Source organism: Adiantum capillus-veneris, chromosome 11 (genome assembly GCF_014529385.1).
Source record: "Adiantum capillus-veneris isolate H3 chromosome 11, ASM1452938v2, whole genome shotgun sequence".
In the NCBI taxonomy this organism is placed as follows: domain Eukaryota; kingdom Viridiplantae; phylum Streptophyta; class Polypodiopsida; order Polypodiales; family Pteridaceae; genus Adiantum; species Adiantum capillus-veneris.
The window spans coordinates 32,366,977-32,392,622 of NC_140941.1; the positions used below are offsets into that span (position 1 = coordinate 32,366,977).

At 43.0% G+C, this 25,646-nt stretch overlaps 1 protein-coding gene across 5 annotated transcripts in view; it reads left to right on the plus strand.

Moving 5' to 3' along the window:
- Positions 1-11,424: 11,424 nt before the first annotated feature.
- LOC147447076 (uncharacterized) overlaps positions 11,425-25,646 on the plus strand; it is a 186,405-nt gene continuing 172,183 nt past the window's right edge. For 2 of the 5 annotated variants that reach the window (XR_015189588.1, XM_086522983.1), the window contains exon 1: positions 11,425-11,638. Coding sequence is in view for 4 of the 5 variants with exons in the window: in XM_086522983.1 (XP_086379109.1) it covers positions 11,459-11,638 (180 nt within the window). In the remaining variant the exon portion in view is untranslated. The remainder of the gene's footprint in view (positions 11,639-25,646) is intronic. The other 3 variants (XM_086522984.1, XM_086522986.1, XM_086522982.1) reach the window with 2 other exon arrangements.

Here is a 25,646-nt window from a genome sequence, read left to right on the forward strand (position 1 = left end):
AGCGTGGGAGATAATGAACAGGTGGGAATTTGAGCTGGTAAAGATAACTCAATGGGAAAAGATCATACGAAGAGTGGAAGTACCTTTATCATGCAAAAAAATGGAAAAAGATCATACGGAGGGTGCATATCTAGATTTCTTCAAGAATCGTCAGATAAGATTTGGGGTCTCTTGGAAATTGTGTGTGAGTATGAGAAGGAAGCCAAAATCTAAACTTAATACTATCTACCCAAGAGTAATAGATTGAATTTTTTTTATCGTAATGAAATATCCTTAAATATGCAATCTATCATATGTAGTGAAATCCAGTAAGATCCATTTGGTGCTCAAATAAAATACCATTTTCTTGATCAGTTTCAATCAAAAACTTTACACTATAAACAGGGATATGTGAACATTGATATCACTCCAATCTCTATTTCTCTCTCCTCTCTTTGAGTACAATCTCTCTCTCTCTCTCTCATCACTCTCTCTCTCTCTCTCTCTCTCTCTCTCTCTCTCTCTCTCTCTCTCTCTCTCACACACACACACACACACACACACACACACACACACACACACACACACTTTGTGTGTGTGTGTGTGTGTGTGTGAAATATGGATTTTTTGTTTTTTCAAATCCAATCATTCTCTCCCATGTATGCTCTCTTTTTTTATTATTAAGGATGTGTGCAATGGACTCAAAAAGTTGGCCACTCGCAAAGCGGGTACCTAGCCAGAAATGATTAAATGGACGGAAGATTTCACACGAGTGGATGTGTGATATGTTCAACCTTGCACTTCAACTTGGTATGCCTTGTGATTGGAGCACTAATTGGATCAAGCCTTTGCATAAAGGAGCGGATGTAAAGAATGTAAATAACTACCGGACTATAATGATTAGGTCCCTTATGGAAAATTTGTTTGGGTGCATAATGGAGATAAAATTGAGTGATTGGGATAAAGACAATGGCCAGCCTCCAAAAGGACAAGCGGGTTTTTTTTGACACCATAGCACCATTGATCATCTTGTCACACTTCGTGTTCTCAAGGAGGAAAATCGGTTGAAAGGCAAGCAGTTGTATTGTTTCTTTGTGGACTTTAAGAAAGCCTTTGATATGATTCCACGTAACAGTTTGTGGAGAAGGATGGAAGAACTTCAAGTGCCAAGTGAGTTTATGCTTGCGGTTTCTTGAATCTATGAGAAGGTGATATGTCAATTGCACAAGGGAAGAGGAATTTCAGAAATTTTTGCAAGCACTATTGGCATTAAACAATGATGTCTATTGTCACCAGCTCTATTTGGTCTATGCATCGATAAATTGGAACAAATTTTACTTAGACTTTATGCAAGAAGAAGGCATTGAAGAGGTCACTATTTGCAATGCAATAATCATGCTTTTGTTGTATGAGGATAATGTACTGCTTCTAGCACACACGTTAGAGAATTCACAAAAGCTTATGTTTGTCCTTGAGAACTTTTGCTTGCATAGTGGGCTGATTGTGGCTGAATCCAAAACAAAGGTTATGCTTGTGGAAAACTACCATAAGTAGAAGCCATGCATTGTGTACAACAATGAGACACATGAAGTAGTTGAGAGCTTTAAGTACCTTGGCCTTGAGTCTCCGGCCAATCACAAGTTGTATGAATGTGCTATGCATCGTTTGGAAGCCAAGAAGAGAGCGTACAATGCATTTGAGAACATGTGTAATGTGGGAAACATCAAATTCTAGGTTCTAAAGAAGTACCTTTTTGACACATTGGTGACACTGGTTCTTCTTTATGGAGTTGAAGTGTGGGCAAGAGCATCCTAAACTCTACTTGGAAAGAGTTGGAAAATGTCCAAAAGTGTTTCCTTACAAAAATTTTCCAAGTTAAGACACAAACACCATATGTGCTCCTACTTCTTGAGTCAAGGACTCTTTTAATTGAGGTTATGGGCATGCAAAGGGTCGTGGAGTACATGATAAAGATGCATCAAAGCCCCTCACATCGACTTCCTACAATTGCAAAGCAAGCAAAAAAGTTCAAAAGATGCATAAAAGCAAGATCTTGAGCACGAGATGGATGCAAGCCATAAAGCAATGGTTTGGGAGATGGGATGCATTACACTTGCTACATGATGTTTCAATAGACTCCTAAGTGAATGAAGCTTGTCTACAATGCCAATGTATTACGGCTTGGGAGAAATCCAATGGGTCACGCTTACCCATATTGCCCCCAACTACAAAACCATGTTCTTCGCTGAAAGAGGAAACCGTACTCACCCTTATATGCCTGAACCTATCCCCTTGTCAGCAATACACACTATCGTAGCCATTCGGCTTAGCTCTCATTCCATTTGATGTGAGATAGGGCATTGGGGCAATGGAGAAGACTCAAATCGATTGTGCACATTATGTTCATTGCAAGTTTGACTGTCTGAGTACTGCACACTACTAGAGTGCTCAGCTTTTGGTTACATCCTTCCTTCACATTTTTAGCTATGACTTAGAACTACACACTTTTCTCTCCCAGCCACAATCTGGGCTCTCCATTGTGACTCTCATCACCACAATTTTGGAGCATCAAGAATCACTCATCAGCTGCACACATACTACATCACATGTAACTCTAGTCCTATAGGTCATATTTGACCTCCGAGGATGATAATTAAATGTGTGTGTGTGTGTGTGTGTGTGTGTGTGTGTGTCTGCATGGTGCGTGTGTGTTAAATATGGATTTTCTCTTTGTTAAATCTCATAATCCAATTTTAAAATTTGTCTGTGTGTTTTATTGTGTGGCTTTTGATTATTTTTTAAAAGATCTCTCTCTCTCTATTTTTTATTTTATCTCACTAAATATTCTATTCTCTTACTCTCTACCTCTTATCTTGGCATCAAACTCTCTCTCTCTCTCTCTCTCTCTCTCTCTCTCTCTCTCTCTCTCTCTCTCTCTCTCTCTCTCTCTTTGGGAATAGTTTTATACGACATTAAAATTCTCTTCTTCTTCATTTTCTTTCTCTTCTTCTTCTATGTGTGTGTATGTGTGTGTGCGCACGTGCCTTTGTGCATGGTTTTGTGTGTGTGTGTGTGTGTGTGTGTGTGTGTGTGTTTTGTTTTGGAATTCAATTCTATGTTGAATTTTTTAGGCCTTTTTAAAACCAATATTTTAATATTAAAAAGTACTAGCTCATGGTGCTGAATTCCACCTCCTCTCTCTCTCTCTCTCTAGTGTTTTTTCTCTGTGGTCACACATAGACATAACCCTATGGACTCATAGGTCAATAGGTCATTTATCTCTCTCTCTCTCTCTCTCTCTCTCTCTCTCTCTCTCTACCTTTGAGTGTGTGTGGTTTTTTTCTCTGTGATCACACATGGATGTAACCTATGGTCTCATAGTCAATCGGTCATTTGTGCCAAATTCATCTCTTCCTCTGTGTGTGCACACGCGCACGTGTGCATTTTGTTTTCTTTGTGTACACACATGTATGTAGCCTCTCTTATGTTAATTTTTTGGGCCTTTAAAAAAACCAATTTCTAATTTAAAAAACATACCAAGTCATGTTGTTGAATTCCTCTTCCTCTCTCTCTCTCTCTCTCTCTCTCTCTCTCTCTCTCTGTGGTTTTTTTCTATGTGGTCACACATGGATATAACCTTATGGACTCATAGGCCAATAGGTCATTTTCATATGTGTGTGTGTGTGTGTGTGTGTGTGTGTGTGTGTGTTTGTTTATGCGTGTGTGGTGTTTTTCTTAATGGTCACACATGGATGTAACCTTATGGTCTCATAGGTCAATAGGTCATTGCACCTTTCAAATTCATTTCATTTTAATCTCTTGCTCTCTCTCTCTCTCTCTCTCTCTCTCTCTCTCTCTCTCTCTCTAGTGTAGCCGTTTTTAACCTAGTAGACAAAAATTCACTCTTTTGATCATAACTTCTTCATCCGAACTCCAATTTGGGTGATCTATAGCCTTAATCGAAGAGCACAAATCCCTCTACGCATTTTGTAAAGGAAAAAAAATTCAGAGTTATGGAAGGCTTTTCTGCAACAACATTTTTAAAGTGAACAGGTTTGGGGAAGTTGACTTTCATCTCTTATTTTACATGCAATGTCTTCCGGCACTTGTAAAGGTTATTCTTCTTCAACAAGGTCCACAAGCATTGTAGAAAATGATCCAAAATCTCCTAAGTGTGGAGATATCAACTCAATCACTCAACCAGCGACATCAAAAACCATGATCATGGCATACTTGGTATCGTTGCAAGAGACCGTAAACAAACAAGGTGAAGACTTAGGAGCACTTGCAATGGAGAATGGCATGCTAAGGGTTCTTGTGGTTAAGAACGAAAACCTCAAGAGGACACTTGAGATGCAAATAACACGTTTGATTCAACTTAAAGAGGAAGTCAAGGAATGCAAACACTCTCTTGTCAACTTGAATGCTTTAAAGGAGCGTATGAGCAAAGTACAGCATGAGCATGTATTGAAAGAGGAGAAATTTGACACCATGAGCTGGGATGTATGCGACATGAAAATTGTATGCACAAATAAGTCTCGGGTTGATGTATGTTGTAGCAATGTGGTTCCTAATTCCTCCCTCATGCTAGCTATGGCTCAAACAAAGAATGTTGAGAATGTGGATGTAGAGGAGTTGAAGGAACGGGAGTGACGTTCCAAGAACATTGTGATTTGTGGAATTCCCGATAAGAAGTTAAAGACACCTCCTTCTCTTGCCATTGTTATTGAAGATTTCTTCAAAACCCACTGTGGCATGTCGGGAGTTATGGTTTACAAAGCACATAGAGTGGGTAAACAAGGAGCTCCTTGCTCGGGAGAATGGCCAATTGTATACACATGCCGGATGAGACCAAAAGAAATATTATCATTGATAATAGTTGGATCTATTTGAGGGATACAAAATGTTTTCTCAGGGGTTGCACTATGTAATCATGTTAATGTATAACGTGAGTTTGAAAGGAGGGGTTTTAAAATGCAAAGGGGGTACCGAAAGGTGAACCCCTTGAGAATGTTTTATATGTGAAGATAGCACTATGAATTAGCAACAAAATATGTGTCGCAAGGCATATGAGGAGAGGAATAAAAAAAAAGGAGATCTCTCATGAAGAAAATGTGCACAAAGAGGAGGCAAGTCCCTCAAGCAAATAGGAATACGCGACCTATGAGGCCAAGTTACAATTGAAAGTATGATTTTGGAAATGGAATGGATACCCATGGAATGCTAAGGTTGACATTGATGAACTAACAATCAAAGCCAATGTTGTACTTCTTGTTGAAACTTGGGAGCATGATACACAAAGGATTAATGGGTTGGAGGATTACAATGTACATTCATTGCTGTGGTCAAAAAATATTAAGCAACAAAGGGGTAGCATGTATAGTTAAGAAAGGATTGGAAGATTTTGTATCAATTGTGAAAGATGACAAGCACAAACGTTATGTATGGCTGAAAATTATGACACCAAAAAAAGCACCCATTTTTATAGCCAATTGCTACATTGCTCATCTTCATTTCCCCTTTTATTCTTGCACGGATAGAGATCAAACAATTTTTTATTTACAGGATAATATTGCTTATTTTAAAGGAAAAGGTGATATTATTGTCTTTGGGGATATGAATGATTGCACAAAAACATTGCAACATGATACTCAACAATTTGATATGCCATACATTTCAAGGGAGTTAAAGGATGTTCACTTGTATGATCGTACTTCAATGGATGAGAAAGAGCCAGATCACTATGGAAAGTTACTTTTACACATGTGTAATAGCACGAGTATGCTCATTGCCAATAATGTAACTTTGTGGAGTGGAACCAATGAATTTACATGTAGAAAACATAAAGGGGATAGTGTGATTGACTATATGCTACTCTCCAAAGCCATCATGTATACATAAAGAGTTTTAAACTTGGCTAATGGACTTTGGAATTAGACCATCGGACCTTATGTATTGACCTTGCATGTGGAGAAGCAACTAAGCATGATAATCTCAGCCAAATAGAAGAGAAGTTATCACTATGTATGGATTTAAAATGGGCATCTATGTATATTGAAATGGTTGAGCAAAAGTTATGGATGACAAAGCTTCAATATGATACACCATTGGAAACTAAATGGAAAGATTTCAAGAAAGCTATTTGTTCTTATGCCGAAGAATATTTTCCATAAAGCATGTCCCTGGTATCAACAAAGATAGATCACGCAAAAGGTGGTTTGATAAAGAATGTCAAGATGCTCAAAAGTCCTTGATAAAGCTTGATGCAACTACGGACAAAGACAACTATCAAAGTCATTTGCATGCATACAAGGCATTGATTCAAAAGAAGAGAAGAAGATGGGAAGTAAAGCATCAATTTTTGCAAGTCCAAGAAAAGGCACGTGCATATGGAAGATTTTGAATAAACTTGAGAGGCAAGCGGGTTGAGATTTTTGGTAACTTGAGTCTTATGGATATCTACACACATTGTAGGCAACTATATGAGCAACCAATGCTGTAAAAATTCCATGGTTCACTCTCATGTATTTGCTCTTTTTTTATTATTGAGAATGTATGTGGTGGGCTCAAATGTTGGCCACTCGCAAAGCGGAGGATCTTCAAGGTATCAAGCCGGAAATGATTAAATGGATGGGAGATTTTGCACATGAGTGGATGTGTGATATGTTCAACCTTTCACTTCAACATAGTATACCTTATGATTGGAGTGCTAGTTGGGCAAGCCTTTGCATAAAGGAGGGGATGTAAAGAATGTAATTAGCTATCAGACTATCCTGATTGGGTCTCTTATGGAAAAGTTGTCTAGGTACATAATGGAAATAAAATTGAGTGATTGGATTGAAGAGAATGGCAAGCGTGCAAAAGGACAAGCGGGTTTTCATCAACACCGTAGCACCGTTGATCATCTTGTCACTCTTTGTGCTCTCATGGAGGAAAGTCAATTGAAAGGAAAGCAATTGTATCGGTTCTTTGTGGACTTTAAAAAAAGCCTTTGATATGATTTCACGTAACAATTTGTGGAGAAGGATAGAAGAACTCCAAGTTCTAAGTGAGTTTATGCTTGCGGTTTCTCAAATCTATGAGAAGGTGATGTGTCATTTGTGCATGGCAAGAGGAATTTTAGAAATTTTTGCAAGCACTATTGGGGTTAAACAAGGATTTCTATTGTCACCAACTCTCTTTGGTCTATGCATCGATCAATTGGAACAAATGGTGCTTGACTTTATGCAAGAAGAAGACATTGAAGAGGTCACTATTTGCAATTCGGTAATCATGATTTTGTTGTATGCGGATGATCTAGTGCTTTTAGTACACACTTTAGAGGATGCACAAAAGCTTATGGTTGTCCTTGAGAACTTTTGCTTGCATAGTGGACTGATTGTGAATGAATCCAGCAAAAAGGTTATGCTTGTGAAACCAACCAGAAGGAGAAGCCATGCATTGTGTACAACAATGAGACACTTAAAGTTGTTGAGAGCTTCAAGCACCTTAGCCTTGAGGTTTTGGCCAATCACAAGTGGCATGAATGTGCTATGCATCATTTGAAAGCGGGAAAGAGAGCTTACTAGGCATTTGAGAACATGTGTAATACAGGAAACATCAAGTGTTGGGTTCTCAAGAAGTACCTATTTGACACATTGGTGAAATCGGTTTTTCTTTACGGAGTTGAAGTGTAGGGAAGGAGTATCTCAAAGTCTACTTGGAAAGAGTTCGAGAATGTCCAAAAACGTTTTTTTACAAACTTTCTCCTAGTTAACACACAAACACCATATATGCTCCTACTTCTTGAGTCGGGATCTCTTTCAATTGAGGTTATGGGCATGGAAAGGATGTGGAGTACGTGATAAAGATGCGTCAAAACCCCGCACATTAACTTCCTACAATTGCATGGGAAGCAAGCAAAAAATTTCAAAAGACGCATGGTGGTAAGAGCAAATGAGACCCAACCGAGGCGGATTGCGCGAGCTAGTTGCATTTACACTATTGAAGGTTGCTTCACCTTTTTGGCACCTTAAAGCTTTGAAATACACCTTAATGCCATCTTTGCAACCTTGACCTTTCCACTTACTTTATTTCCTCTCTTTAGAATGACCAATCCTAGATAGAATAAATCATTAAGTCAAGGGGAGCTGGCCTAGCGGTAAAGGTGAGGGGCTCTAAGCGCACCCACTACGGTTCAACCCCTGAGACATGTGGGTGTGGGTTAGTGGGTGCAATCCCGTTGTCGTGCAGCTCCGCTTCCATGATGGGAAAAGAGCAGAGAAATGCAAGCTAAGCTTCTTTGAAGCCTACACATTTATTGAGCAGTGATCAAGGCTTGTTATTAGGCCAAGTTTAATGATTAATGTATGCCAAATGCGGCTTTAAAGAGCCAACAAATGCCTTAATGATGCTAAAAAATAGTGTGCTTGGAGTGATCACATGTGTGAGTTTATGATATAGAACTGCAGTGCTTGAAGTGCTCTACCGGCTTGTCTTTACGGCTTGTTGATTGGAGCTACGGTGAAAAAGTTATGGCAGTTTGAAGCTTGAGTCAATTGCAGATCCGTATTGGATTGGGCAACTGCAGCTGAAGGATCAAAGTTGAAATAAATGCATGGGCCTGAAGTGCTCACTTATTGGAGTGCGTCAGTCTTTTCACATCAGTGATCATAGTTATGGTTACCATGTTATCGCCAGATTAAATTTCATCGGGGGCCGGTTCTGTACTAGTCTGGTCCGCTCGGTCGGTGTGCCATCTGGGAGTTTTGAGCTTCAGACAGGGTTTTGCAACGTAGTAGAATAAGTGCTCGAGGAGAATCTTGTCCAGAATGTCATCACTTGCAGTGCATTGAAAGAGGGGTATGGTGACGGATCCGTGCTCAGCACCATCGGGGTCGAGATGTATACATTTGATAATGCTTTGATTGAACGTATATACGAAATAATGGATATTGGAGAAATATGTTATGCCAGGAAACTCACTCGAGTGTTTCTTTTGTGAGATCACTTAAAGACTGTGCTAAGAACAAGTGGGTTACGTGAAAATAACACATATTCAGCCGATGCTTTACTCTGTATGTATGTCCAGTGCGGTGCACTTGTCGGAGAGCCCCGAGTTCTTAATGAAATCTTTGTCCGAAATGTCATCTCATGGAGCGTATTGATCGTGGGATATGCCTAGGAGCGAGAGGAGGTGCCAGGCATTGCCTTGGCCGGCATGTATGCCAAATGTGGTGTCCCTTGAGGGGAACCGGCCACCCAAAAGGGGCTATTGGCTGTCCAAGGAGGGGAGTTGGCCGCCCAAGGGGGGATAGGTTCAATGGCCACCCAATCGATTAGTGTATGTCAAATGTGGTGCCCTTACAAAGCTTAAGGCCGCCCACTATGAAGCCATGGCCGCCCAAAGGTCACCCAAAGAGTTTAATGAGAGTGGGAAAAGGAGAAAAAAATAGGGAGCCATGGGGTTCAGCAGCGCGGACGAGCGCATGGGAAGAGAGAATTGCCTCGCACTGGGCAGGAGAAAGGTCGGTTGACGTCGCACAAGAAATGTGAATTTCCCAGCATGGCGGGGCAACCCCATTCGACATCATTTTCGATGGATTTTGTCCAGCTCACGAGACGTGCTTGCCACATCATCGGGTCAGATTCCGTGCCACATCACTGACGGCGCTGTCGTTGCAAGTTTTTTTAAAGTGGGACGGGGTAAGCAACAAAGGAAAGAAGAGGTTTGTGGTTAAGTGGGAGGAAGAAAATCATCGAGGAAAGAGGGCTGCCAATCTTGGCAGGAGGGGCATCAACAAAGGGAGAAGCTCTCTCTGTCATCCTCGGTTAGGAGCAAAGGGAGAAGCTCTCTCTCTCTCTCTCTCTCTCGTCCTCGGCAAGCAAAGCAAAGGCTCTCTCTATCTCTCTCGTGCTTGAGAAGTAAGACTCTCGGAGAGGTGAGGTGAAGCAAAGCAAGCAAAGGGAGGATCTCTTTCTCTCATCCTTGGATCAAAGCAAAGTAAAGCTCTCTCTCGACTGTGGAGATCAAGTTCAAGGCTTGAAGCCGGAGATGCATAAAGCAAGGAAGCTAAAGTTTCTCTCTTGCTTTCAACCTTGGTGAAGCGAGGAAGGCGGAGAAGGAGAAAAGCGAGGAAGCAAAAGGCAAGTAGCAGGATTGGAAGAAGAAAGCAAGGAGTCGGAGAGGAAGGTAAGAGGCGCTCTCTCTCTCTGAAATCTAAAAAAAAGGAATTTAACTCCCTCTCATCCCATAAGGAGCAAGTAAGCCGACTCTATCGAGCTCAGTAAGAGAATTCATCAAGGGCACACAGAGCCTGAAGATAATTAAAGCAGAAATTTACAGCTTATTGTTGGTAATTGAGGCAGTAGGACAGAGAAAGCTCTATCGAAGCAGGGAAAGATCAACATAGAAAGAGAAAACCCAAGGGGCACTTGAAACAGTTAAAGTGGCAGAAGAGAATTTCATTACCGTCGTCCGCTTGGAGTTTGCTTAATCGTCTTGTTAAGGCCCGGTGTCGTTAACGGCCCGATTAATCCTGTAAAACGAGAGCTTAAACTCCTAGTTATCAGATGATCCAAGTGACGGTGCTGTTAAAACAGCCCGCCTTGGCTAAGGATTAAGTTGTACTCAAAGCATTATTCAATTAATTGCTGATCACGGTGATTACCAGATCTTTCAGTGTCTTCTATTCTCTCTCTTTCACACCTCTCACAGCCAGAGGCTCGGTGCCTGCCCGGCTCACGTTTCGAACACATATCCCCTGACACCGTAAAACTAGTCGAAGCTTCGGAATGGCTTTAAAAAGAGAAAGAACAAATCATTGAAAATTAAACTTGATGACACATGTTTCCTTTTTGCCGACCAAAATGTGCAAAACAAAGAGATCCTTTCCTCTTAAGCAAAGTGAAAGTGAGGTCCTCTAGCCATTTTATGTGGATAGTGGAAATTTTTAGATGCCTTTTCTAAAATGTATTTGTTACTTTATTATTTTATATTCCTTTGCAGCGTGGGCTTTGGACCACTAGTTTCTATGGCTGGGTTTAAATGGGTCGACGAGAGAGAGAGAGGAGAAGAGGCATGCGTCGTTCGTGGCGCCTGCTATTTCCAGACCCACCATTGTTTGGGAGAGCCCCCCCCCCCCCCCCCCCCCCCCCATCTCATGGAAGAGGTGTGCTATCGGGCGCTTTTTAGTGCAAAACACAAACGATGCTCTTCGAACCATCTCCTCCTTGGCTCAGAGGTGAACACGTTACCATTGAGGTAAGTGCAGACAATGAGATGTTCTCTTGTTAAAACTAATATACTCACTTCCGTCGGCTTGTGTGAACAAAGAAGCGGAGGCAACTCACTACCATATCGAAGGTTGCCGCTGGGCTCATGTGAACCCGGCCTATGAAGAGCGGAAATGAGTAGTCCACACATTGTCTCATAGGTTGATAATTTTCAAGAGTTAAATTTAAGTAAACCAACGTGACAATTTGACTCACTCGGGAACTGATGGGTTGCCCATCAACAGTAGCTTGCAGGTTGAGCAACTGCTTTGTCTCTCGCAGGGAAGTAGCGCGTTCACCAAGGCCTCATTATAAGCACTTTTCCTTTCAGCCTCGTAGCACGGTTGCGTGGCCTTCTCTCTCCACAAATGGTGTTCATCCATCGACATCTTTGCTTGCCTCACAGGTACGTTCCCATTTTTGGACCCCTGTTCATTGAATGTGCTGATCATGGCATGATGCTTCAAGAAGTCAATTATGTAATCGGCAGCATCACTGCGATTTGGGCCAACAATGAAAGGCCTTCTTATGAGCTGCAAGGCTTGCGCTAGTTGTGGAAGTTGATAGTATGCGAGATACCATGGCTCTGTTTTTTAGCCACCGAGCTCTGGGTCTGCATTTATGTCAGGCATCATTGGCCTTTGCATGCAAATTCTTGTTAAAGGTTCCATCTTTTGGTTGATGATGGCGCGTACTTGCAAGTAAACTATTGAGTGCTATCGTGTATCATGACTGTGGTACAAAAGCATAGTGAATCGAGTTCTTTCAAAATAAAAACAAATCGATCGCTATACACATCAAAAGATTTGCAACTTCAAGAAAGCATCACTCCAGTCTCCGCTTGTGTCCAGATTTATGTGCTTCGCTCTTCCCAGATCTTAGAGATGATGCAAAGAGTTTCGGAAACGAAGGAATCAAAACCGGCGATTAATAGGAGAAACAGAGTTTTGGGCCCGGAAGGAAATGAGAGAATACGGAACCGGGATATAAATAATTATATAAATAGACAAATTAGTATATTATAAAGAGATGCTAGTTGTAGCTTGTATTTGTAACGTGAATCAATAGTACTCAAAGTAATTGATTATATGGACACAGAACAGAGAAGAATTGCAAAGTTTCTTGAATTACAGAGTTGGCGATTGCAATCAATCAATAGACGCACTCTGCGCGATAGAGATCGAACCTCTCGACCACCCCATAGCAATCCCAGATTGCATAGCCAATCACAATCACAATAGCACTCACAATAATTGAATTATATGGACACATAAGAGAGAAGAATTGCAATTCAATAGGAAGAGAAGTTTCTTGAATCATGAATAGACAAACTCTATAGAGCTTGAAGTTCGAACCTCTCGACCACCCCATAGCAATCCAATCTTGATCTCACTCACAATCTTGATCTCACTCTCTGATTGCACTCTCAATCAAAATCTCAATCACGTTAGGGTGTCACCAAGAATAGGTGGTATTACTACTTCGCAAAAAGTAATGAACTTTAAAACTCGAAAATAGCCCAAAACTGAATGATCCACTCTTAGGTCAATCATCTGCTAAAGATAGCCAAAATACATGCATGCGACACAAATAATACTCGAGATGAGTGCTCAGTGCATTTTCAAGGTTCCTTTTACTTCATGAGAGATGTGCAATAGACTAGAGGGAAGAGAGAATAATGCTGTGAATGAAGGTTGTGTGTGTGGTGTGTGAGACTCTACCAAAAACACCAAAAAACAGTGTGTGCGTGCGTGTGAGCTTCGCATGGATTCGGTTGAACAATGTATATACAAGCGCCGCAAAGCCATGGAATCCTTGGATATGGATGCTTTAAGCCTTATCAAAGAATGTTTGCATGAGCACTTCGAGGATGCACGTCAAGCCTGGGAAGGATCCGCTTCCGTCATGGAAGTGCGCATCCGTATACAGGAGCTTATAGATCCTGTTGCTCAATATGCACTTAACACGGTGATTCTTTTTTTCTTGGGAAGAATGCCTACGGCTCAGGATGTAGGCCAATGGGTTGATTTCCTACTCAAACGGCAAGCAGTCCGAGGGGTTTACTTTGGCGCAGGTGGGTTCTATGAAGTCTTGCTGGCCGACATGTATGCTCGGGATGCTTTGCTTGAAATGTCTCCTCTTTTCTTCAATACGCAGGTGACTCATGTACTGCCCTGGGCTCTCACCAAGGACTATCAGAGTCTCATTTATCACAAGTGTCCCCTTTGGGTTGAGGTGGTCGATTTTCCTCGAACTTGGCGTCACTTCCTTCCTTTGCTGGCTGCTCAGCTGGGAGTCATTTGCCCTCCTAAGCTGGACACAAACACAGACCGTTTTTGTATTCTGTGGGGCACAGATATCCCCACACCAGCAGGTATTTCAATCAATTCTGGGGATGCACTGGTTGGCAAGCATCCATTTAAGCTTAAATGGGGCAAATTTGCAAATTCTTGCTTCCGCTATGGCAAATTCGGTCATATGCAGTCCGAATGTCCGGAACCAAACCTGCAACCACCGCCTTCAGATGTTCCTACTCCTCAACCTCACTGAACTCCGAAATCTTTTGCTGAGGTTCAAACCAAAGGTGCTTCAACCTCCTCTTCGACAGCTGGGGCGAATAAAGGCAAAGGGAAACAATTACAATTGTCTGCACTTTCTGCTTCTCCGAATATTAAAGACAAAGGCAAAGAACAGGTTTCAACCTCCCAAACTTGGATTGTGCCTAAGAAACCCGTTAAAGCTGCTACAGCTTGAATTTCGGCATCTTCTCGTAATTCTGTGCCCCCTTTGAAGAATGTTGCTCAGAAAAAACTCCCTTGTAATAACAACACTTCTTTGGCTGAAGCTTGGGACAAGGTGGTCCGCTCTTAAAAGGAAGTTGTTACAGGCGAAGCCTCTTCATCGCAAGGTGCTTTTATTTTCAATCATCTGGGTCCAGGTCTTGACCCACCTCCTCAGGTGCCCGCAATCGGGGAGGAACTCTTGTTCGACACGAACTCTTCCCGACCTTGGTTTTCAATGACCCGGCTGGGAGATGGGTGGTCGGTCATCCAATGTATTGTTAATGGGGAAGTTTTCGAATTTGGAGGCTTACATGCATACACAGCTTCTGCAAATAGGGCACAATTGTGGAGTGCTATCTCCTCTTATTGTTGGCGTTCTAATGCATTTCTTTGTGGGGATTTTAATAATGCACCAAACCTTGGTTTTCAATGACCCGGCTGGGAGATGGATGGTCATCCAATGTATTGTTAATGGGGAAGTTTTTGAATTTGGAGGCTTACATGTATACACAGCTTCTGCAAATAAGGCACAGTTGTGGAGTGCTATCTCCTCTTATTGTTGGCGTTCTAATGCATTTCTTTGTGGGGATTTTAATAATGCACCAAACCTTGCAGATAATACTACTGGGCATTCTCACATGCTTCATACGGAACGGCAATCATGGAATTAATTTATGTTGACATGTAATGGGCTTGATTTGTGACCCTTATCACATGCGACTGATCCAGGATTCACTTTTCAACATAATGCTCAATCTATGTATCGCGCTCGGCTGGATTGTTGGTATCTTTTTCACATGCAACAGTATGATGACTTTGTATGCGAGATGAGGATTGATTATGCTATGTGTCTTTCGGATCATTTTCCTGTATGCTTGAAACTTCGTTTTGGCTCCTTTGATGTCAATGATCGCCTACCTAAGAAGAGGCTTTTGCATGTCAATAATGCTTATCTCAAGCATGAGCCTTTTCGCACTATGATTGTGGATATCATCCCGCCTTTGATCTCCCAGATGTATGTTGATATGGACATAGCCTGGTTCCGCTTTGTTATGCGTGTTCAATGTGTTATCCAGGGTTATGGTAGGGATTATTTGTCACAATCAAGGGAACAGGTTAATCGGGCGAAGGATGCTTGTAGCAGATTAATGCACTTGGCGAATCATTCTTCTCTTACTGACACTCTAAGTGACTGAGTTGTTTTCTGCTCGCGCTATGTTACGGCATAATGATGAGAGGAAATTGGCCAAATGGCAGACTCGAGTTCGACAACAGGCTTTTGCAAACAAAGGATGTTCCGCTAAACAATTTTTCCAGCATTTGCATCACTCCTGGCAGTCTCAAGATATACGGAGAGTTAAATTACCGTCAGGGGAATGGACCTCCACTTTACAAGAGCTAGCACTAGCCTACATTCTCATTAAGGCAAGATTTTTGAGGCCCCTTCTTCTCCCACGAGAGAAGCTTGCCAAGCGCGTCACATGTTTCTATCACATGTTACTCCCATCCTTTCGATGCGGCAGGCTCAAGACTTGGAAGCTGTTTTCACTGAGTCGGAATTGCACGCCAGCTTGCTTGATTTGGGTCGATGGAGAGCTCTTGGTTGGGATGGTCTCTCTGTGGAATTTTTCTTGTCCTTCTGGGATTATTTAAAGTTGCCTTTGTTGTTCATGATGAATACATCTTGGGAACAACAGGAACTGCCCTCCTCTTGGAAAGAAGGTTTGCTCAAGCTGATACCTAAGCATGCATTGTGCGAAGAATTCTCTCATTGGCGGCCTATTACACTAATGCCCGTGGTATATAAATATAATGGCAAATATGCTAGCTAACCCACTCAAGTGCTTTCTGCATGAAGGCTTGCATCAATCTCAATACAACTTCATTCCACGACGTCAAATTACTGATAACCTCGCGAATGTCATCATTGGTATGGAATATCCAAAATATACTCAACAGGATGTCTTGGTTATGCAGGTTGACATTGAAAAGGCATTTGATACTATTCTTTGGGATTATATTGCGGATACCATGCAACACTTGGGATTTGGGCCTAGGATATCCCGTGTCGTGCTTTTCTTGTATGCACACAACACTTCTGCAGGCTTGCTGGATGGATCTTTTACAGAATCTTGGCCTTTGGGACGGTCGGTGAGGCAAGGCTGCCCTTTGAGTGCTTTGCTTTAAGCGATCTCTACTCACCCCTTGTTTATGTATTTGGATTCCTTGACTTCCAGTGGCAGGCTACATGGCCTGATTTTACCTTCGGGGCTGGTCAGGCCTATGTAGATGACTCTTTGTTTATGCCTCGCAATCACTATGATGATGTACAACAAATTATGCATACTCTTCACTTGTTTGGATTGGCAGCGGGTCTCAAAGTTAACTTTTGTAAATCCAAGCTATTGCCTCTAAAGGAGTGCGATTGGCATAAGATATTGTGGCCTGGGGAGATTGTTCCTCCACATGTTCTGGTTCGCCATTTGGGTTATCCGTTGGGTTGGAATGTATCGGCTATGCAGAAACTGGATAGGGTGCTCCAACGTTTACATTCCAAGTTGAATTATTGGAACTGTCCACGTGGCCTCTTCATGTATGTCTCAGGATCGTCCAATGCATCCTTGTGGCTTATGTGCACTTTTACTTGCCTTTGTTATCCTGGCCTCGGTTGTGCTTGCAGTCCCTCATGTCCAATATTTTAGAGCATTTTTGGCGGACCTCGTCTACCAAGAAGGGTCTTCGGCTTCTCTCTATGGACAAGCTGTGTTCTCCCTAGCGGCTTGGGGGGTTAAATATTTTGGACTTGCGACGTCATCTTTTGGATCGGAAAGCTATGCTATTGCCAGTTTTGGTGGAGCAACAGCAACCCTGGGCTCTCATGGTCACACATTTGTGTACGCACATTGTCACCCCAGCTTTTGGTCATTGGCAACCGACTTATTGGGATGTTGTTTTTGGGAAGCTTGAAGGACACATTCCTGGATGTCACTTTACTTCTTCTCTCATTGTTAATTGGAAGGTTGTCACTTCGCATTTGGCTTGGAATGGTCGACATCCGATGTGGGTAACTCTCTTTGTTTGCAGAGTCTGCATTGGAGCAGGGCCTTCGCTTCGACTTTGGTTCAACGGTCTCCTCGCCAAGCATATTTTCTTTCCCAAAAAGGAATCTGTCAGGTGCATCAGGTGCTTGGTGACTCGGGTTATGTTCTTTCGTTTGTTGATGCAGTGTCCCGCTTTCGGTTGGGTCCTCACTATTCTTCTCTCTGGCGGGAAATTCAAAGGATGCTTGCTGATCACTCACCCATTCCTCCTTTGGATGTGGACTCTTGCTTCTCTGATTGGAATCTGGCTACTAGTAGATTGGATTGCATCTCAGCTCGCAGTGTATATGCTATCCTTCAGCCTGATATATGGATTGTCCATCAGTTGTGGTTGCTCTTTGAGTCATCCTTGTGGTGGCAACACACATTGTCTCGCATCTGGCAGAGTCATCTACCTATGATGGAACGTGTTTTCTTGTGGCGGTGCTTGGTGGGAGCTCTACCTGTTGGCAGTGTGTTACATGCTCGGCATATTGCGCCTTCCCACTGCCCTAGATGCCTTGAAGCTGAGGAGACCGTGCCACACTTACTATGGCGTTGTCGCCACTCCAGAGCCTTCATTCGGCAAGTGTCGAATGCTTTTTGGCTGCATTTTCCTTCTGGCTCTTTTCACAGACGCTTTTGGCTTTTTGGGGTGCTCCAATCACCGCACTCTCAGTTTGCGGTGTTCTTCACCTGGGTCAGATTTTGGACTCTGTGGGCCATTTGGCACCATAGGAACTCCTTAATGTTCCAAGGCACTTATGTTGACCCCTTCCCCTATTTCAAATTATCTCTTGGTCAAGCACTACACTTTGCTTATGACGCTGGAGACATCACTCTTGATGCCTACAGAATTTACTTTGATTGTTTCTAGCTTTCGGAGCCTCATAGTGCTCCACTCTTTGTATCCCTTTCTTTTCGTGGGTTTCCCTCGCTTTGAGGTTTCCCACTTGTAAAGTAATCAAAGCAGATTTACAAAAAAAAGTGAGTGTGTGTGTGTGTGTGTGTGTGTGAGAGAGAGAGAGAGAGAGAGAGAGAGAGAGAGAGAGAGAGAGAGTGAAAAGACTGACACCAGATGGGGTCCCAAACCCCCCTCTCTATCGTTAGAGAGGTATTTGCTTTAGATTGCACTAATGCCGATACAATGGTCCTAGATACTAAGATGTTGGTGGGATCTTGCTATAGATGCTTGGGTCTACAAGGCTAAGGGTTGAAAATGCAAAACGCTAGGGATGCTGAATGGAATTTACAAGCTTGACGAGGCTATGGGCTGATTTGCTATGTCCGACGTCGAGGATGGGCTGAAAACTGAAAAACACTGGCTGATCTGAGGGCTGAATCTGGAAACACTGGGACTATGGCTGAACTCTGGAAATGCTCGGACTATGGCTGAAATGTGCAACTTCTAAAAGCACTAGGGCTGAAAACTGACGTTGATGCAAATCTACTACTGTAGACTAAAAACTCTGGTGGGCTCAGTATGCTGATGGAAAAACGCTATGGACGTTGATGGTGGTATGGCTAACAAAAACGCTAGAGCATGGTGTTGATGGTGCTTGTACTACAGGTATTGGTGATATGCTTGAGAAGTGACCCCTAGGGTCACTTATATATAGTATTAAAGCTAAGTTGGGCAATGCCAATAAAGACCCATGATGTCTTAAAATGTCACTTATTAACGAGTTATAAACTCATTCATAAGAGGTGCTTCACATGTAGATAAATACCTAGGTTGGGTACTAATGAAATTGTATGGAAACACTCCCCGGTGCCTACACCTAGCAGATACTAGCTGTGCTCATGTGCAATCAGAGGGTATGCGACTAATTTAAAGTGCTTGGACAAAACCCTAGAAATAGGAGTTAGCTTGCCCTTATGCACATAGGGTTAAATGTGCACATGACACCACTTGCACATAGGGTTAGTCCCTTCCTTTTTATGATGAGGCATTGGTACCGAATCTCATGGCTTCCGTGTAGTCTGCCAACAAGTCCGGGGAATCTGTGAAGAAATCTTCGCCGGCCCAATTGCCTGGGGTTCGCAATACTTAAACTTAGAAAAGGACTGCAATACTTGCTTCTTTGAGTTGCACCGAAAGCAGTAATCTGCTCTGGCTCCATGTCTTCAAGTTTATCTACAATCGCAGGTTCATCCTCTTAAAGAATCTCCGTGGGGGGAATCCATGAAACACTGTCAAGCAAAAAACATGGAAAATTGTCACAAACTGCTGATGTGTCAAGCCACTGAAGAACGGAGCCAACTTGCAGATCCCGGCCGAGGGGTCTAAACCCTAGAAGCAGTAGAGGAAGTTTTACCAGCTTGCAAAGTCTTGCCGAGTGGCCTATTTTTAAAGAGGAGTTTTCACCAACTTATGGGACCCCGTCCGATGGGGCCCAAGTGATCTAAAGGCATTAAAATAAAGCACCCACACACTTAGAAGACTGGCGTACAAAGCTGATGACGTGGCAGTAGCACAATCCAATAGCATCGCTCAATACAACACTTCATGAGAGACTCATCTAAATGATCATGAGAAACTTGGGACGCACTACTTTTGTGACTCTATCTGAAGAGGTGGGTTCTTTCTTAGGACAGTCTCTTTTCATGTGACCTTTAGTGTGAGAATTAAAACATCTTCCTTCTTTTCCATAAGCAGTTCGTTCTTCAAGACTTAACCATTCTCTACTATTCCTTTAGGAGTTTTTTCATCAAGTGTCAACTTAGGGGTTTCCTGAGTTTTAGCCTTTCCTTTTTTATCAATGTTAGGTGAAGAGTTCCGTGGGAATAGAGCAAGATTGAGAAGACGAAGAATTACTGTTGTTCTTACCATTTTGTTGGTTTTGAGAGTTGTGCGGAGAATTTGAAGGTGACTTGTGTCAAATGTGTAGCAGAAAAGGGGTGAATTGGGTGATGAACTTGTCTGCAACAGTGCAACTGCGAGTAAACCACCTCTCCGTACGGCAGCCAATAGTTCTCATATCTATGGCGATGGATCTCCTTGTCGTCAAGCTCCTATTTTGTACCGCCCACCGAACAGACACAGGAACACACCATAGGCAAAGGCACACCAAAGAGGTGGTTTACACGCTGGGGATGGGAAGCGCTAGCAAGAGGAGAGAGGATCGCAAGTGGAAAAACGCCAGAGGAGAGAGAAAGCGCTAGAGAGAGGATATCGCCTGCACACCAAAATGCAAGCAAGACAGAAAACGCTAGAGAGAGAGAGAGAGTGTGCCCAAACGTTGGATCTCTGCACTGTACACATGCCAAAAGTACAAAGGGGGGAGGTTTTGCATATATAGGCAAACTTCAGGTTTGCCCTACCTCCAACAAAACCCCACAATCTTGATAAATGGCTAACTAATGCCAATAAATATGTAAACTCACTAAAAGTGACCCGACACACATATCTAGTAGCAGAACTGCAGAAGACTCGAGACTCTGACCCCGAGAAACCCTAGGAATGGGGGTCCTGCCTCATGCCAGCCTATCGGGTGAGCAACACAGTGAATTGCACCGCTGTGAATAGGTACGTCTTCCTCAAGTACGGCCGAGCACAACCACAAAACAAACCTCACTCCCTAATCTGCTCCTGGGAGATACTGGAGCTACCACTGGACAAGAAACTTAACTCTAATACCCCCTCTCAGCTCCTGGACGGGAAACGAGTCCAAGGGAGCTGGCATTAGAGGATAATGTCGCCTGTGGAAGAGGTTTGGTGAAGATGTCAACACGATTATCCGAAGTCGGGATATACTCTAGTCGGATAGAGTCATCTTGGGTCGTCTCACGAACAAAATGGTACTGTATCTCTATATGCTTGGTCCGTGCACGGAACATTGTGTTTCTCGCAATGGCTATACAACTCTAGTTGTCTGAGTACATAATGGTCGTCTGCTGGGAAAAGCCCATCTCCAAAAGTAACCTCCGAATCCACACTGACTCACATGTAGCATTGCAAACAGCATTGTGAATCACCGTTGAGGAATGCCGAAACAACATCCATTTGAAAAACCGGCTGCCTGAAAAAGGTAGCAAGGGCAAAAACTATCCGTATGGTTGCCATCCTTGCAGTCGGTGCAAAGGTCTCGTCATAGTCCACACCGGGTTTCTGAGAAAAGCCTTTGGCAATTAGTTTTGCCTCGTGCTTGTTCAAAGGACCATTAGATTTGTTTTTGATTCTGTAAATCCATTTGACACCAATCACTTTCCGCTTGGCAGGCTGCGGAACCAACTCCCAAGTGTTGTTCTTCTTGATGGAATCAAGTTCATTCTGCATGGCCAGCTTCCACTTCGGTTGTGAAAGTGCCTCCTCAAGTGTAAGAGGATCTCTGTCCTTGATCACTGTAGACATCAAAGCATAGTTCACCTGTAACAAAGTCCCAACCACCTCAACAAATCGAAGTCACTGAGATCGTCGTGTAGTACCGGCTTCACGCCAATCGGGTGGAAAGTCTGAAATTGTTGAATCTCGCAAAGGCTTCAATAGCTACTTTGGCAACTTGTTGGCCTTGCTCCCCACGTGAGGAGCTACTGGTATATCTGGCTCTAACTTTGCACTATGATGAGAACCAGTGTCATTTGCATCATCGGGAATGGGTGCATTCCCTCCGGAGGCTGTGAAGTAGGGGTAGGAGAAGAGGGCTCATCAAGAGGCGAATTAAAATCCGGATACTGGTACTACCATCCCTGTCAAGCTTGCCTTTTCCTCTTTCTTGTAGCGAATTCGTCCATTTGCTTCTGGCTTCACAATCCCGAACCAAACAAAGCAAAGGTTTTCTTGGTCGTAGTAGCTTTCCTTAGCCGGAAGCTCAATAGTGCGGAAAAGAATTATTCAATTTATGATAAAGAACTTTTGTCTGTCATTCACTCTCTTAAGCATTGGAAGCATTTTTTGTATGGTAGAGAGTTTACAGTGCGCACAGATCATCAAGCCCTTAAGTGGCTACAGTCTATGTCTAGTGCACATTGGAGTGATCGCGAAGCGTGGTGGTCACGATTTTTTGAGCAATTTGGCTGTTTGATTGAGTATGTGCCTGGAAAAGCTAACCCTGTTGCAGATGCGTTGAATCGCAAAGGACAGATTTTGGCTCGAGTAAAGAACCACATTTTCTATACAGGGTGAGTCTTTAGATAGCATGAAGAACCAGTATGCAGATTCGGACTTTGGTAAGTATTGGTTGCAGGCTCTTGCTTCCCAAGGGCCCAACAACTATCTCATTCGCGATGGTTATTTTTTCGTCAGCGTCTATGTGTGTTGCCTTCTCTCAGGCCAGCTATATTGCATCATGCAGATGACTCTCTCATGGGTGGGCACAGGGGTATGAACACCACATTGGAAAAGATTGAACGATTTTTCTATTGGCCTAAAATGCGAAAAGATGTGTTTAGTTATGTCACACATTGCACTATATGTCAAAAAGTAAAAGCTCCTCGGGGTAAGCAGCAAGGCCTCTTGCTTCTGCTGCCTATTCCTGAGGGACCTTTTCAGGATATCTCTATGGATTTTGTGACCAACTTACCACCAAGTCAGCATTCAAGAAACACTCAATGTTTAACTATTGTTGATCATTTCAGCAAATTCTGCATGTTGATTCCTTGTAAGGCCACAGTTACTGCACAAGATGTTGCACGATTGTTCATAAAGCATTAATACCCCCTCTGTGGTTTGCCAAAGTCCATTGTTTCAGATAGGGATGTTAAGTTTAAGTCCAACTTTTGGCGTGCACTTTTTGAAAATTTTGGCACAAAGTTGAATTTTTCATCCGCTTTTCATCCACAGTCAGATGGTCAAACGGAAATTTATAATCAGTTGGCTTTTGATGTGTTGAAGTCTTATGTTCATGATCAGCAGTCTCAATGGGAGCTCTATCTCCCATTGGTTCAGGCTATTCTCAATGATTCCTTCTCTTCTGCTATTTGTCGAACTCCGTATGAGGCAGCTTTTGGCCGCCGATTCCAGTCACTATTGACTCGATCGGTCAGTCAAATGCCTGATGCCAATGCTGAGAGTCAGTCATTGGATGAGATTTCTGAGAGTGTGAAGCTTCGGCTAAGCAAGGCTCAGGAATCTTATTCTCGACAGGCTAACAAGCATTGTCAGGAGGTCTCGATCAAGGAAGGAGATTGGGTGTATCTATGGATTATGAAACAACGTCTTAAGCAAGTTGGAAATAAATGTCCTAAGTTATCTTTTCGTATGTATGGTCCATTTCCAGTCATCAAAAAAAATAATGAGGTTTCAATGAAATTGAAGTTGCCTAACTCATGGTCAATGCACAACGTTTTCCATGTTTCTTGGTTGAAAGTGTTTCAGGGAACACCTCTAAAGGACGTTTCGGAAGAAGAAGAACCGGAGATCATCGATGAAGCAGAAGTCATGGAGCCGGAGCAAGTCTTGTTGCATCGGTTTCGCCATGGTTCGAAGAAACAAGTACGATAGTATTTTTTGAAGTTCAAAGATCGAGGAACCCATGAAGCGGTGTGGGTAGACGAAGAGTTCTTCAAAGATTATTCAGAGTTGTTGGCAGACTACAAGGAAGCCATGCAGCTCGGTACCAGTACCTCACTTTAAAAAGGAGGGGATGCCACGTGACACATCCCAACCCTATGTGTCCGTGGACAAGCTACACCATAACAGGGTTTCCGTCAAGTCCAATCAAGTTAGATTAGAAGTGATCTGGCACTTTTGTGAGTCTATTCATAGACCGTGCATGCCCAGTCACTTAGAGTAGATGCACATCCTCTGGTTGCATAAGCATAAGCATTTCCATCAGATTCCATCAGAGTCAGTTTGGGGATTTTTCAGATGACTTTAGCCTATTTTTCCCTATATTTAACATTTTTCACTTATTTATTAAGTGACTTTTGTTGGGTACTCAATAGGGAAAATTGGGTAAGTTAATATATAAGCAAACCCAAGTTAGCACAAATTGGCAGATGAGCCAAGGAGCACAGCAGGCTACCAAGCAACAGGTGTTCCCTCCCTCTCTCAGCAAGACCCTCTCCAAGCATCTTGGTGAGGCCCATTCCCCCGCATCACCCTCAACTTGGGATCGCCCAATCTACTGGCTGCCCTAGCGTTTTCCTCCCCTACAGATATCGCAAGCAAGTAGTGAAGGCTAGCGTTTTTCACCTTGGTCACATCAGCGTTTTTGGCGTCTACTAACGCCAGACAATCCTCAGCCAAGTCAGCGATTTCATCAAGCAACTTGCAGCAGATCACCATAGCCGGGTAAGGAGTTATTAAGCACTTGAAAACCTGCAATTTCAGCAAGAAACCCTCTGCTATCCCAGCGTTTTTCAGCAAGGAAATTCCATCCAAAAACACAACCAAAGAGCAGTTTTCAGCAGCGTTTTTCATCATCCTCTCGACCCGACAAAAACAGTCATTTTTCAGCCATGAACCCATCAAGAAACAATCATTTTCAGCCACCAAGAAGTTCACAGATTTCAGCCTAAGACGCCGTCGTCATCACCGTCGTCGTCATCGGCATAGTCCCATTGCATCTGTCCATTGCATATGCATTGTACACCTTTGTGCAATCAAGTAGACCACTCTCGCCGACGAGAGTGGGGCCTTCGGAGGAGGGTTTTACAACCTCTCGGTGTCATATCTTTCTCTTTCCTTCTCTTAGTCTCATTCACTTGCACGCACAATCCACTCACTTTGTTCGTGATCATAGCACTCTCCATAAGACGGAAAGCTCTCTCTTTCCCTAAGAACTAAAAGGAACCTTGAGCAATAAAGATCACTAATCTTGAGAAAATACAACATTCATTCCGCTGCACCTTACAGCCTTTCTTCTGCTTTTTGTCGTGCTTGTTAGCTTTGTTTTGCGCGTCAAAAAGCTGAGCAATTCGCGCATCAACCACCTCTTCTAATTCCTTCTCTGAATATTTCTTGTGAGTAGAAGGTTTCTTGAGAGCAGGTTTTGGGGGTGGTGGAGTGGTTTTCTGCCACTGCGCATGCACCTCCTGGAAAGAAGTCTCGCTCATATATTTTGTAAATTTTGGGTCCTTCGCAAAATTGAGCATCATCTTTGTTGCATCACCGATCAATTGACGACGCTCCATCTCTCGACGCTCCGCCTGAGTAGGCCGAGGCGGGCCATACTCCTTGTCGGAATCTTCGTTGTGATCCCTTCCTGCATCTCCGGATGCAGAGGGAGTCGATTGATCCTTGCGTGAAGCCATAGGTGCCGCGGAAAAAAAATTTGGGATCGGATTTCCTATATAAGAGAAACCGGCCGTGCCCGGCCGTGCTCTGATACCACTGTAATAGACTTGGGACACTTGAAGTCAAGAATCTACCACGACAGCACCAAATAACCACTTCAAAACAATTCACAGTTCACAATTGATTCAACACTGGCCCGGTGGAGTTCCGTGCCTAGAGATATTGGCCCCAAAGACTGGCGCCCCTTTCGGTATTTCTTTTTATATTAATCTGAGTTCAAAGTACAAGAGTGCGGGCAGGCGCTCACACTCAAGACTCTGCGTCCAGATGCTCTGAGTTGTGAGAGGCCTGCTCACGTATTTAAAGGTACAA